Genomic DNA, 15,343 nt, shown 5'->3' with positions numbered 1-15,343 from the left:
GTAGTTTTCTCATCTCTTTCAGACATTGTGTTTGAGGTTATGCATGTTGTGCTTATTAAAACCCTTTGTTGTGACTTTTGAAGATAGAAGATGAATTATTATAAATAATGCTGCCTTTGAATAGAAGCAGTTCAGCACAGTGATCCTTTAAGTTTGGTAGGATGGCGCAGTTGGCTTTTCTAAATTAAAAAAGGACACAAAATCTTCATCAGAAACTTTGCTCTTTCTGCCTCTAAATATTGAACATGAAGTAGGAACAAGGTGGTGTTGAAAAGTACCTTTTCATCTGTAGGATGAACACTAAAATTTCCCAGAATTATGTTAAGTGTTGCACACTTACATGTCTGTTGTATGTACCAATGAGGGTTTTCTATGACATTGGCTTTCCATGGGTGGAGGGAATGACGTCAGCACTTAGAGAAAATGTCTGATGGTGTTTCCAGGCCTTGTAAGAGTTTCCTTCCTACTTGCTTCCTCTGTCCCCAGAGGAATGAGGGCATACGTCCCCAGGTCATGTGATGGGCTTGGACAAGAATTTAACCATGTGTCCACTTTTAACAACAGAAATGAGATTTTGTTTTGGTCGTAAGAATAAACACAGGGACATTAAAAAAACACATTAAAATATGCAAGTAGAAATGTAAAGAATCTTTGGAGTAAGTGCCTAATTTTAGATCATGGTTAAAACTCTCAATGATATTTGGTGGGAAAAATATACATTGGTATATTTTTATTTGAAAATTTTTATTTTTTACCCCATCCAATCCCCAAATTGTTGTAGGTTGAGCGGGTTAAGGAAGGAGCTCCTGGAATACTGAAAGTTACAGCCAAGTCCACAACAGGGAACCAAATCATTGAAGCGGAGTACAATACTGTGAGTTCTGTCTATATGCATGAAGAATGGGAAATAGCCTTCCATTAAATGTTGATATTTTGTGGGGTGTTTTTATCCACACTTTAGATTTTTAAAAATTATTTTAGTCATTACAATATGCTAATTGCACACACTCAGCAGGTAATTAATCTGGAAATAAAAGTCCCAATGTCAATGGTTATTTTGCCTTGCCAAATCAGTTTGCATGCTTTTGAAACCTGTTTCTTAGCTTAGGGGGTAGATGAACTTGGTCCTGTGGAATCAGTTGCAGGATTTTTTCCTCATGGGATATTTGTAATAAATGATCAGTAATGATTTCTATTATCTTTCATAGTAATTAGGGCACGTTTTGTAGTGAGCACAAAACAATGGTCAGTGCAGGAGTTAAACAAACGGGTGACATGTCTTGACACATTTTCACAAACACAGCTAATACCTTGTGGCAAGTCAGTCAGGAAACTTCGTTACACACTTAAAACAGTAAAATTGCAGTGTGCAGGCATGGTATTGTATGTTTGATTGACTGTTTCCATCACACGCCACTCCACTCATTTTCATAGGCCTTGATGCTGAAAGGAGAAAAAAAAATTGTGAATAGAGTATTTGGAACTACACAGAATGCATAAAGGCAGGCCTTTGCCAGCCTGAGACTCCAGACTGCAAATACTGTGTGCCAGTGACCTCGTTTACCTGTACAGTGCATCAGTCATCCCCTAACAAGGACACACCTCAGTGTATCTGTGAGCCAATACTGTGAGAAAGTTTAACAGTGGTAGCAGAGCTGTTGCACAGGGTTGTAATACTGGGGTTTTTCCAGTCCATAATAGTGAAAGCTTACTAGCAAGGAAATCAATACCATCCTCTCATTAATGAAACCTCTGGTTTCTTGTTGCTACATCGTCACTGAAATGCTGTCGCTCCTCATAGAAGATGTGAGCTGTGTGTGCTGCATTTTAAGACCTTCAGCTCTAAATATGTGGTGCATTTGATCATCTGAGATCTTGGGATTCCTTCAGGACAGTTCTTAGTTGTCATATGAAAAACATTATTAGTTATCTGGGCAGTTGTCCAAGACTACAAAGCATGTAGCAATTTTCTTTGTGATGGCAAAAGTTGGAACATGGTTTATTAAGTTAGCAGAGTTGATAGGATGGGATTTCAGCCTGGACAAATGTTCAAACAAACAATATTCAAAAATCATATTCTTTGACAGTGGTTGGCTGAGAGCCTATATGAGTAAATTATATTTTCAGATTAAAAAATACTATTTTATGATATTTTTATTTGCTTAAGCATCTGAGTTTCTTTCCTAAAGAGCCCTTTCTTTATGGGGCATTTTGAGGTCACTTACTCTGGTAAGGATTTGGGATAATACCTTGGTGTAAAACTGGAAGGAAATAAAGAATCTGTCCCTAACTGATTGGTTTAGAATATTCTTGGGGTATTCTTCTAGGGAAAGCTATTTGCCTGTTTTTAATCTTAGCATTAAAACCTGGTATTGTTAGGTCATGGTGGTAACATGGCTTGTCTTAAATTCTATGAATGTACAATGGATAACAAATGTATTCACCTTACTGTGAGCAAGCCTTAGATACTAATCTCTAGTATATATTAAAGATAATAGCCAAAGGAAAATGCACTTCTGAGTTTTTAAAAATCAGTCATGTGCATTGCTGTTTTGCAGGTGCTGCTGGCAATTGGACGAGATCCATGCACAAGAAAAATTGGTTTGGACAAAGTTGGAGTGAATATCAATGAAAGGTAAGGACAGATGTATGTGCACCACTCACTGCTGAGCTTGTGTCATGTGCTGTTACAGTGGTAGTGGTGAAGAGGCACCCAAGAGCTTTGAAGAAAAATTTGTCTCCTCTTTCTGTACAATTGGATGGAGACCAGGTGGCAGATAACTGCATTTTCTCCCATAGTACTGCTACATTTGCTTTTTTGTTGCTGAAATGTCAATTTCTAATTCCTGGGAGAAAAAAGTGTCTGTTTCATTCTATCTTAGCTTCTTCCAGTTACAGGGTTTTCTAAGATCTGTCAGTTCTTCGTACTCTCTTTTTCTCATCTCCTTGCTTTTATCAACTCTTGGAATAAAAATCCGTTTGTTCATACAGGCTTTTAGAGCAGTGAGTTTTGTTCATATTTTAATGTAAAAGCTATTATATGTTATTTTGAAAGATAAGGTTCAAGTAGCATTCCTTAAACTCCCAGGTTAAATTCTTGATGTGTTTTAGGTTTTGGAGGGTTTTATTATTTATTTCTTGCCTTTAAGCAGCCCTTGGATACAATCTGTGTCTTCTGTAAAAGAGTATTTGATGTTTAATGTAGTGAGGTTGTTGTACCAGTGAGTGGAGCTGTCAGTAACATTTTCAGTATTGGTAACTAAAACATCTTGCAGGCATGTGGGTCTTCCCTTTGAAGAGAAGACAAGGGACCATGACCTTGACCAATGAAGAATTTTTATATATGAATGCAGTAACTGATGTTGTCAAGGGAAACAAATAAGTGGAAATTTTGGTCCACTCAAAATTGGCAGACCCACGTAGGCTTGTAGAACAGTACACATCTTTCTGGTGTCAGGACACCTGTTACTAGCTTAATAGAATGAACTATAAAGTTATTAGCATAAACTGTATATTTTTTAACAAGTGCAAAATTGAGGAAGCTGGATTTTTAATATGGGAATTGCTACTGGTTTCTCCAGTAACTGTGTGACTGTTTCTGTATCTGTCTGATTAGGTTTCCCTGTTACATGTGTTTCCTGTGGTGATTACTGCATTATCTCATTTATTGATGAAGTAGGAAATATTAATAATTAAAAACTTCCATTAGCTCAGTGCACTTACAGCTAAAAAGCTTGCTGGCTTTCCCTTAGGTAGGGTGTGTAACAACTTGACCTGTCTCTGTGTAGGAGCCTGAAGGATAAGTTTCTATAAAGAGCTTCAGCCACTGGACTGAAATTTCAGTAGTGGAAAAATTGTTTTGTCCCACAAATGGAATGGGAAAATATCTCTTCCTGTCATTCCTGAAAGTTGCTAGTACACAGCTCAGCTGGTGGTAGAAGGTGTTTCAAGAAGAGATTTATGCTTCACCTCAGTGATTCAGGAGATGAATTGCAGCTTCTGAAGCTACCTCCTTATCCAGTGCGTTAATTCCTGTAGTTTTGGTCAAATTTGCCCTATTTTATATTCCTGCCCGAGTCTGTAAGATTATGAATACGAATTATTTCCTTCATACTTCACATAACAAGTCTTTCTCTTAAACCTAAGGTTATTTACACCTCCAGCCTTCACAGCAGAACACTTAGATCTTTTTTCTTGTTAATTCTAATTGCAGAACGGGAAAAATTCCTGTCAACGATGAGGAGCAGACAAATGTTCCGTATATCTATGCTATTGGAGATATCCTGCAGGACAAGCTGGAGCTCACGCCAGTGGCAATCCAGGCAGGAAGGTTGTTAGTTCAGAGGCTTTATGCTGGGGCAACTGCTAAGGTAAGGACCCAGTTGCCATGAAACACTGTCACTGCTCTGAGTGCGGAGTGCAAGTCTGTTTGCTTGTGGAAAACCCAATAGAATTTTAAGTATTAGCTTTGATGATCGTTTTAATTTTCCCCCAGCAAAGATATTACTGCAGATGTGTTCAGCTAATTGTGTAGGATGAAATTAATACCTTGTGGATTAAGCAGTAGTCTCTTTTTTTTCCTATTAAGAGGGTTTAGTTTTCTCTCAAAGTATAATGATAATGAAAGTAACAGAGATAATTTAACTTGTTTTTAATTCTACTGCCTTGCCTAAAAGTCAGCAATCTTTCCCATCCTGTTAAGTGCTGTAACACCAGTTCAAATGCAGTTTGCTGAACCTTCCTATGGTCCCTAAATAGAGTGGTATAGGAGTTTGTGATCTTAATTTTAGAGTTATTTTGATGAATTTTTTTTCACTTCTCATCTGTATGTTTTCAGTGTAATATGCAGTCAGTTCTAATTGTAGTTGAATGTGGACACGAAGGAAGATCAGACGTACCAGTAACTCAGCTCACGTTTATACCTGAGTAGTTGAATTAATGGATTCAGTGTTCATGTTTTGTACTAGTGCAGTTCTGGCTTTCAGCCAGGTTATGGTTGTTCAAATGGGAGTAACGTAGGTGCTCATTTACACCTTATGTTTAAACCAGAAGGAGAGTGCCCTTAAAGAACTGTTACACTGATATGGGTGCTTGTCTCACCTTCATAACCATATGGAACGACCATAAAGGTTTGTCCCTTTCAGACCCTGTTGTATTCATAGCAAGTTCAACTATCAGCCAGATTTAGAGCTTGATTGAGTTGTTTGTTTTACATTGGCAGGTACTGCAGTAACAGAACCCTGAATCAGTGTGCATAATGTCATTGAAATAGCCAGGCAAGGTTTAACAAACCGTAGCAGAAGCCAAATTTTTTTGTTGCTACAATGCTATGGATATGTCTTAATTTATATTTTATGCCAGATAAGTCTGTCAAGGTGCAAAAATTGTTACGCTGCCAAAGGAAGCATTCTTATTCAGTGAATCCAAGAAATGAGTAACTACTTAAAAAAATATGGGAGTGTGGCTTATACTGCCTTGGTAACAAATCTGGAGAAAGTGATTGAAATGTAATGAGGTGTTACGGATAGGTGGGGCAAGAACAGTAGTCAGCACCTTAGTTGACCCCCAGTCACAAAGGAAATTAATTAGAGTTGAAATATGTAGAAAATAAAATTGCTAGACATGAAATAGAGCTGACCAGCCTGCTAGTCTGCTATGACAGAATTACTCATTTGGTGTATAATGGGAAGAGTAGTGGAGGTTTGTTTATTTTGAGCCAGTGAAGGCTTTTGACACTGTCTCCATAACATTGTCATGGACAAAGGGATGAATTGCAGGCTGGGTAAGTGGGCAGTGAGCTGGGTTGAAAACTGGCTGAACAGACAAGTTTTTAAGCCTTAATGCTGTGACCAGCATTCGAGACACCAGCTGAAGGCCAGTCACTGGTGGTGTGCCACAGGCTTGGGCTTGGTTCTTGTGCTGTTTAACAGCTAAACTAGTGGATCTGGATGCTGAGAACAAGTGCACCCTCTGAAAGTTTGGAGCTGGTACAAAACTGGGAGAAGTGACAAGTTTTCATTGTCCCCCCAGATGGTTGTACTACATGTCATTGGTTCTTTGGTGTCACCTAGGCCACAGCTGATGAAAAATGAGTTTTGAATGGTAGTCGTGCCCTTGCAGCATCTCCAACTAAAAATAGTATGCTTTGTAGAAGTGGTAGAACAGGCAACTTTTATTTCCAGTTTGGCCTGTGATCTGGTACATTTTTAAAATGGGGCAGTGAATTTCCTTTTCCATTTAATCAATGCATACTAATGTTTGAGTGGCTTTAAGCTGTCTTTTTTTTTTTCTTGCTCTAATTAACACCTCTGGAATGAACAAACACAAAATTGTACCTTAATTTAAGACAATTTAAAAAAAAAAAACAAAAGAGCTTTCAGAATTGTGAATAATCAAGCTTTTCTTGCTGTGTTTCAGACTGCTGTATGCTGGTTTTATTACTGATGTTGTGTGGGTTTTTGTTTTGTTTTGAATGCCGTACAGTGTGACTATGTGAATGTTCCAACTACTGTATTTACTCCTTTGGAGTATGGAGCCTGTGGGTACTCTGAAGAGACCGCAGTGGAGAAATTTGGGGAGGAAAACATTGAGGTAAATGCCTTAATTTCATCTGAGTTTTAGTTTTCCAATTTGTAATTTTAAATAATGTTAAGAGTAAATTAAAACAGCATTTTCTGCTTTAAGGACAGGAGGTGACCAGGTACATTTTTTGTCTTCCTTGGCTGTTCCTAGACATGTTATAAAAATAATCCTCAATTCCAAACTCTAATTGCAGATATGTTCTATTTTTGGCAAAGGGGGGCTTAAAGGTGGAATGTTTGGTTAAAAAAAAATAGAAAAAGGGTTTCTTTGTGTTTGAAAATACTTCAGGATAATTTTAAACTGGGTATATGCTGGAAGCCATACACTGGTTTTAATGCCAAAGTGGAGCTTTTGTACCTACAGCATGGCAAATTCCTTACCATAGTGATTTTTACTTTATAAAGCCAAATGTTAGGCTCATTTTTCCTGTTTACTTTGACTGTACAAAGAGGTATGTGCTTAATTATACTCATGTGAGTAATCCCTTTTCATTCCCTGGGATTGCTGGTCAGGAGTAAAATTAGACAAATATAAGCACTTAGTGCCTGAGGCTGTTCTTCCAAAATGCTATACTGACCACACTACTAAAAGCATGAGGGGAGGAAATCTCACAATAAACTGAACTTTTATGTCCTGCAAATATCAGCTGAGGAGCATTATTTACAGAAATAAGTGGGTAAGTGGTAGTGCATGAAGTTGAGAACTTTTCCCCCCTCTTAGCTGACATTTTCTGATTTGAACTGCGGAGGAAAATAAGTAAATACAACTCAAAATGGCTGTGTGAAAAATACAGTTAACCTGACCACAGGGCAAAGGCTTAAATTCTTTTCTCCCTGCAAAGTTTGTCAACATTTTTGTTGTTGAGTGAAATTCTTGGTGTTATATATGAAACACTGGACCCTTTATTCTGGAAAATGGGCTTTTGATTTTCAAAGCATTTTATTTTTTAAAATGTGCACCCAGAAGCATTTGTGCTCTGGCTAAGTCCTCATTTAGTGTATTCTGACCTCTTTATTGTGTCACCTTACTGGCTTTTGTGTTTGCAAGCCTCAATATGGTTATTGAGTCACTTGTGATTTTGTAGTTTAGTAAGAACATGGTGAACTGTGTCCTGGAAGTGTAATATTCTTATGGCTTCTCCTTTTTTAATTATTGGATGTCACTAGTATTTGGTTTATAGAGACTTCTGTCTTTGGCATTCATTAAGGGAAAAGAGTATCATCATGATTTCAGATGCTCTAAATGCTGTGTACATAGCTCATTATTTAGGATAATCTGGCAGCTTTTCATGTTCTCTGCTTGGAAATTTTACAACTCTTTTTTAACCTGTGTTTTATTTCCAGGTGTACCATAGTCATTTCTGGCCACTGGAGTGGACTGTGCCATCCAGAGATAACAACAAATGCTATGCAAAGATAATTTGCAATATTCAAGATAATGTAAGTGAATCTTTCCTTCCTGGGAAAACAATATCTAAATGTTTATCCTAAAACTGTTGATGATACAGCAGCTATAAATAGGTTGTTTCTAACAAATTAGAATTTATTTAAATTTGCCTACCTTTTGAAGTGTTATAAATATTTATAGTGGTGCATATTTCTGTGTATACAAAACCAACTCCCAGTAAAATACAAAATTCTGCCATTGCTATTTGCATATGGTACTTCTTCCATATATGTAAAATAAGAAGTAGAGATCTTTTAGACTGTTGATTCACTTTGAGAAGTGAGCAAATCAGTGCATGTAAAAATGATTAGAAATTTTATTGGTTTATTCTCTCTGCCCCAGACTTGGGACATTCTCTTCTGGGAGACTCTTCTCTCTGAAACTGAGGTCTCTCAGAAACTATCACAACTTGAAACTTTTCCAAATTCACATGTGTTCATAAAACTCGTGAGCTTGTCCTAACAGGATAATGTATCTTGCCTGCACAAATCCTATTTAGGGTGATAATGCCGGGATTATCCTTGGACTAGGATCAAATTTCCTGGCCATGGAAATTTGTACCCACTGGAGCAAAAGCAATGCTAGTAATTGGTTAGAAGAATTGGCGTGGTCATCTCAGAATGATCATCATCTGTTCAATAAAATGTAGTTGATTTTATTAATATAAATTATTATGAAGAGTAATAGTCTATTAAAATGTATTCCTGTTAGATGGTGGCATAGCTATCTGTCCTGTGAGAAAAAAACAAAACTTACTTAACCTATATTCATCTTTCTTAGATACAGATTTATCTTCCTGCAGTCTTTTTAAGCATCTTGTCAACACTTTGTAAAATTTGCAAACCTATCCATCTCCTCTTTCTGGAGGAGTTTGCAGTAGCATGGAAGGTATTTTAGAGCCTTTAGCTATGCTCTAATCCAGAGTCAACTAAGAAAATGCAAAGTTTTAATGGTGATTTAAAGTGTTTCATTAATTTATTTTCACTTCTTTTCCTGAAAAGTTGAAACGTGTTTAAACATCTAGGGGTAGTGTTGAAAGTTACCCTGGAAAAAAAAATAGTTCAGTAACTATTTAAAACTTTCATTGCCTTGGTTTCATTGCTATGGTTTTATTATGACATATGTCAGTATTTTTAAAGGAAAATTAGGATAATTCCCTTTTACTTATTACCCAATTGTAGCTTTTCTTATTTAAATAAACCCTGTGGTAAATCTCAGTCCTCAGACTTACTGAAAGAATTCACTATACCAAATATATGTGATATTTAGCAGGAAGAGCTGATAACTTTTGATACTCAACTGGGCTACATCTACGCTCACCAAAAACTGATGAATTCCCTGAATTCATCATTCCACTAAAGCTCACAGCAGGTGACATGTGCTAAATTTTCATGTTTCTCTCATTAAGAAAAGCAAGTCAAGTCAGTACAGATTGTTCTGCTGGGTGTTTTCTGAGGATGTGTGTGCAGTGTAACGTGTTCTGCAATGGAACAGGAGTATACAGGGGAGAAGTGTGAATGGCACCTTCCTTGTAACTGGATGGGGTTTTTGCCAGTCTCTAAGTGTATTATCTCCCACTGAAAACCAACACTGCCACAAGAGTCACTGACAGTTCAGTTATAATAGACTTCTTGCCGTGTCTGGTTGGCCACAACTTCAGCTTGTGGTCCTTTCCTGTGAGCAACTATCAAATTGAAAATTCTTCAGCAGATACAGACCCTGTAGCCCCCTACCACAGGCCCTCGTACTGAAAACCTTAATGCAGGGTGCTCACCTCTACTTAGGCAAGTGTTCTGTTGGCATGAGTGGAATAACTCACCTGAATAAAATTTCCCGAGTTCCTAGCTGAATCCTGGGAGAGAGAGAACAAAATTACACCACCTCACATCTGTTGGTGCTAATAATAGTTCACATTTTAGTGGTTACATTAATTTGTGATAAGTTTTGTGAGCTGATTAAATTATATACTCTGAATAAGAAAGCTTTACACATTCTCTAAAGAGAACTGAATTCATGATTGTGCTTGCATTTGATTGTCTTTGGCATTTAGGAGAGAGTCATTGGTTTCCATGTCCTTGGTCCAAATGCTGGAGAAGTCACCCAAGGGTTTGCAGCTGCTATTAAATGTGGGTTGACAAAAGAACAGCTGGACAGCACCGTAGGAATTCATCCTGTCTGTGCAGAGGTTTGTATACAATGTCATCTCTAAGCCCCGCTTCATGGCATTCTGGGGTAAGGTGTTGGAAATCTGAATAACAGAGCTCTATTAAAGAGGTCCAAATTTGCAGGAAGGTAGCGGGGAGGAAAGCAGAAGAAATTACCTGTTTTAATATTTAGAATTCTAACACTTAGGCTTAGTCTGGGATATTTTTTCTTTTTTTAATTATGTTCATTTGTTAAAAATGTATGGCTTCCCTTAATCCAGTTCTCTCTCTACTGGAAAGTGTAGAATTTTTATCCTACTCAAGATTATGAAGGCTTCAAATACTATTTCTGCTGAAGTGGTTGTCATAGCTAGATTAGTGTTCCCAAAATAGGATTACAAACTAGTGCTGGGAAAATGGACCAGCTACATGACATTTTTCCTATTAAACTCTCTCTTGAAGATCTTTTCTTTATCCTATAGGCTTTCAATTCATGAAGGCACATAAATATTTCTTCTTTTTATCTTGCTGTTCCTCTTTAATGAAGAGCTCTAGCAGGTGTGGAACAGCTCCTCCCAGATGTAAATCAGAGATTGATTTTAGTACCATTAGGACCATTGTATATTTGCTGAGGATCCCTGAAATCTTGTTTATGACCTGTGTAAGTCTTCATACAGAGTCTCTGGCTGTGTTAGAACTAAAGCAGTACAAGGGAGCACCAGAATGCTCCTGTGCAGAAGTGACATCCACCTCTCTTCTTTCCTACTTTCTAGGTGGTTTAGTAAAAGCAATGTAATAAGGGCTCCATTAATGGACTGCTAGCAATCTGAATGCTCTGCAAAGCATCCACAATATATTCTGTTCTTTGTAGTACCATCTAATGGCATTCTTGGAGGCCTTTGAAGAGGGCTAGCAGGTCCTTATCTTCCCAGGAGGCCTGTGGAGGGGGATCTCTGAGGGCAGCATTCAAACCTGTGAACTCAAGTGGAGTATTAGCATATGCAGTGTGAAGAGAGGATGAGAGTCATAATTTATTCTGGACATCTGAGCTGCTAAAATTGAAACTGAATAGAATGATGATTAGACATAATTCAGGGAGGTAATTTCAGATAATCATATTTGTTTGAGTGGGGGAGGAAGAAATTGCCTCAGAAGAAATACGCTATTTGAAAGCTCCAGGGAACAGTGATCATTTTTAGTGACAGTCTTCAAAAGGTTTTTTTATGCTTTTACTTAATTTAATCTCTTGAGCGGTAAACAAAAATCAAAGTGCAAGATGGCACTCTTTGATTAGAAAATGCTTGAAAACTGGGATTTGTGAGGGATGAGCATATTGGATGAATAGAACGATGGATAATATCACTGTTACATCCCTGTAAAAGTTAAAGAAAATGAAATCTGATTTGAACAGGAAAGGGCCAGTATTACAGGGTCAAGTGCTGACATCTTCACTGGCACTAGTGCTAATTAATTGTTAAGTCTCTTGTGAAACATGGTTTTATTCCACTTGAAGAAAACCTTAAGACCAAGTGTTACATTCTCACTGTCTACAAATTAGAGCCAGATTCCCCTTCTCTTCTTGAAGCAGCATTTTATTCTGCAGAAAACAGGAGCTCAGAATGGTATTTCTTGCAAGGTTAAGTGCAAATAACTGCAAGCACAGAACTGGTAGGATCTCAGCCCTACAGAGAATTACATCTCAGCCTCGACCGCACTGTGCTGCCTGAAATTCAGCGGGGTACTATTGATAATCTGTGATGAAGAGAAATTGTCTTCTGAAAGCTGGGGTGATTCTTCTAGGTAGCTAATTATGGCTTTTCAGCCATTGGATCTAAGGTTTTGTCCTCTCTTAAGTAACAAACAAATTCTATCTAAAAATACTTGCTTCAAACAATTATCAAATTACTTCAGCTGGCTTACTAGGGAGCAGTGTGGTCCCCTCCCACACCTGGAGCTTGCAGTCTGGCCAGGAGGAAAGCGGATAAATTTTGTGCTTTTCAATCTTGGTCTTTTGAAGTGAAATAACAATAAATGAAGATTCCTGATTCCCATATGTTGTCAGGCTGTGGATCAGAAATAAAGTCTACAAACCCCTCTCTCAAGACATGCACTATATTTTAGATAAGTCGCTGTTCTTATGCCATTTATATTAGACATGCATGTCTTCCTGATTTGTGTATAATGCTTTTCATGCTTATAGAAAGTGAAAAAGGTTTATAATTTATTGATGTCATTCTCTGAAGAGCTGCTAGCAGTCTTAATGCAGCAAAGCTTCTACTTAAAGAAATATAGGTCTTTCTGATCCTCATTATCTTTAGATACTTCAGTGTTATTTGCATAGTTGAAACATGTATGTACTTTATTCTGTGCTAAGTTTATTCTTCCTGAGAGATGGCTCTGATGATAATTAATCATTGCAACTTTGAAGCATTTAGATAGCAGTGATTTTGATTTCCTTTTTTCCTTTCTATATTGTATGTATGCAAAACCATGCAATTATTTGCATAGTAAAGTACCAGTATTAAGCAAATTTTTGTAGAATTTTCCTTCCCAAATTTTAATCTGTTAATTTTACAATAATTATTTAGGAATTTATATATCTATATATACATAAATATATGTTACTTTCTTTAATGTGACTTGAAAGCAGTAAAGAATGGAATTTTTCAAACTAGTTTTACTCAGTGTTCCCATAGCTATTGTTGAGAGGACACAGATCCCAGACATAATGCCTTCATCAGCAATCACTTCCACATTTCTGTAATGTCTAGAAAGGCACAAAGGCAAAATTCTCTCCAAATGCCCAGGCCTTGAGTTAACTTCACTTTCCCAAACAAAGGAGTTTTCTTTGAGCCATAAAGACACTTATTCATTAGGTGTACTGGAGTCAGTTATTGCTGAGCTTGTTCCCACTGTAAAAACTTATGAGAATTAAGACAAGAGGTGGTATAAAGCCATGTGACTTCCTTAATTCTTTCTTTTCCACTGTAAAAGGAAGAACATAAGCTAAATTAAGAGAATAAAAGTCATTTGTATGTGTGTGTGCTGTTTCAAGGCAAGGATTTTAAATGTATTATTTTCGTACTTTAAGAAATGACTGCTGTTTTGAGCATCATGCTCAATTTAATCTTCCAGAGGAAAAACAAAATTAGCCATACTGAGTTTTCTTTCTTTTTTGTCTCAAGGTATTCACCACCCTGTCCGTGACTAAGCGTTCTGGTGAAAGCACCACTGTGAGTGGATGCTGAGGTTAAATTCCCCCATCCTTGCTATTGCCAGAGACTGACTTTCATCACAGTGTCTGACTCCTGCGATTCAGAAGATTTTGAGAGAAGTCACCCTTGGATACCTGCAGAAATGTGTAGAGCTTAACCTGGACACTCCATCGTCCTAAGGAGAAGAGCTCTGTGGGAGCTGATCACCTGTGGTGCCTGGCTGGCAATTAGCAATGCAATGGGAATCTTGACTGTTGAGCTGCTGATTAGCAGGGCATGTAATATATGCATTCATGAAGTCACAGCCTGAAGCCTGCATTGTCTGGTGGGCAGTGATGGAAGAACTGCTAGCACAGCTGGAAAACAACTGTTTTGGTTTGGCTTTATTCCTCTCTAGTTTCTTTCCTGAACATTCCTTTCTAGTTCTTTCCAGAAAAAAGAACTTTCCAACTCAGAAAAATCCCCCCCAAATCCAGGTAGTTGTATCAGATGAAATAGCTCCTGTGTTCTGGGTCATGACACAGCAAATGCAAGGTCTCCTCATGAGCACACGCTTTACCAGCTCACATGCCTATGGAGGGCAAGTTCTACTTGTTTGATCACGAGGAAGAAAATAGCCTTAGAAAAAAGTTTAGTACCACCTAAAATAACATATTTCGTGCCTTCCAAACTGACTCTGTTGTGACTTTTTATTTAGAGAGCCTTATTTGTGAAAACGTTCTTCTCAGTGAGAAAGGAAAATAATTAAGGTCTTTTGATACAGAAAGTTATTGTGTTTCTTCCCTGAAATCATGCATATAATGCAGATGTGATGATCTTAGCTCTTCCTGAAGCTTATGTGATTATAATGAATCTGATTTGGAGCTGACAGAATTCCAATATTGAATGAATTGTCCTTCCAAGAACTCTGTGCAACTTCATTAAATTTGAATAAATTTCTTTCTTTCCAGGTGAGCTGTCATAAGCTGCACTATTTCAGGTCTAAACTACCCACTTTGAACATAAAAGTATTGAGATTTCCTGAAGATTAGTGAGCCCTTAGAATCAAAAAAATTACATAACCAAACAACATGCCCCCAAAACAACCATCCAAACAAACCCTCCAGCCAAACTCCAAAAACCAGTAGTGAAAAATCTGTTGTGTAGATAGGGTCTGGAAGTTCTATTTAGTTCCATGTGTGCTATGTTTTATATTTAATTAAGAAAACAATACTTTTAAAATGGAAATTTCAGTGAAAATACCAGATTCTTGAGTATCCCTCCTGTGTTGGATAAGCTGCATATTTACTTGTCAAGTGGCTCTTTGTAATGGAGATGAATGTGTTTTTTTTCATCTGTTTTCCCATTTCCCTCTCTTTTAGCAGAAAGGTTTGGATTACTTTTATTAAATGGTTCTTGGGAGTTCAGTAGTGCAGCGTGAACAGGGGTGAATTCCCCAGCCCTGTGGGCAGAATGCCTCATGCCTAAATTCCTACCTGGTAACAAATTCATGTATTTCTCCTGAGATTTCTAAAATAGTGTTGTAAGTTATTTTTACAAACCCATTTTAAATTTTTAAATGTGTTTTCTATGGTATCTACAAGGGTCTGTGATGGTATTTTTCTGGCCAGTTTAATAAATAAATCGATTTGCACAAGCAGATGCTCCTTGTGATGCCTTTTCCAAGCAGACACCAGATGACAGCAAGGCGACTGTTTTTCAAGGGCCAGAAGAGGGCACCATGATAAATCCAGCTTGATTTGCCTTCACATCTTGCATTTTGAAGGTAGATATTTCTCTTAAAAACAGGGTTTGAGGCTGTTTCATACACATTTATTTTGCATGTTAAATATTTGAGAAGGACATACTTAAAAGATAATTAGGAAACAAATCTTACACTGTTTGCACCAGCTGCCATCCATGTAACTTCTGAAAACCCAGGAGTGCAGGTTCCTGAGCTGCTGGGCAGTGTAGCTG

General features: G+C 37.5%; 1 protein-coding gene across 3 annotated transcripts in view; it reads left to right on the top strand.

Annotated features, from left to right (window-relative positions):
• The window catches only part of TXNRD1 (thioredoxin reductase 1), a 35,063-nt gene extending 20,035 nt beyond the window's left edge, over window positions 1-15,028 (top strand). For all 3 annotated transcript variants that reach the window (XM_064420469.1, XM_064420468.1, XM_064420470.1), the window contains exons 9-15: window positions 782-874; window positions 2,559-2,635; window positions 4,214-4,370; window positions 6,484-6,591; window positions 7,926-8,021; window positions 10,079-10,213; window positions 13,358-15,028. In XM_064420469.1, coding sequence (XP_064276539.1) covers window positions 782-874; window positions 2,559-2,635; window positions 4,214-4,370; window positions 6,484-6,591; window positions 7,926-8,021; window positions 10,079-10,213; window positions 13,358-13,420 — 729 coding nt within the window. In that variant the 3' untranslated portion in view covers window positions 13,421-15,028. The remainder of the gene's footprint in view (window positions 1-781; window positions 875-2,558; window positions 2,636-4,213; window positions 4,371-6,483; window positions 6,592-7,925; window positions 8,022-10,078; window positions 10,214-13,357) is intronic.
• The last annotated feature ends 315 nt before the right edge of the window (window positions 15,029-15,343 follow it).

Source organism: Passer domesticus, chromosome 5, assembly GCF_036417665.1.
Source record: "Passer domesticus isolate bPasDom1 chromosome 5, bPasDom1.hap1, whole genome shotgun sequence".
Lineage (NCBI taxonomy): Eukaryota > Metazoa > Chordata > Aves > Passeriformes > Passeridae > Passer > Passer domesticus.
This window is presented reverse-complemented; position numbering and strand designations above follow the sequence as displayed.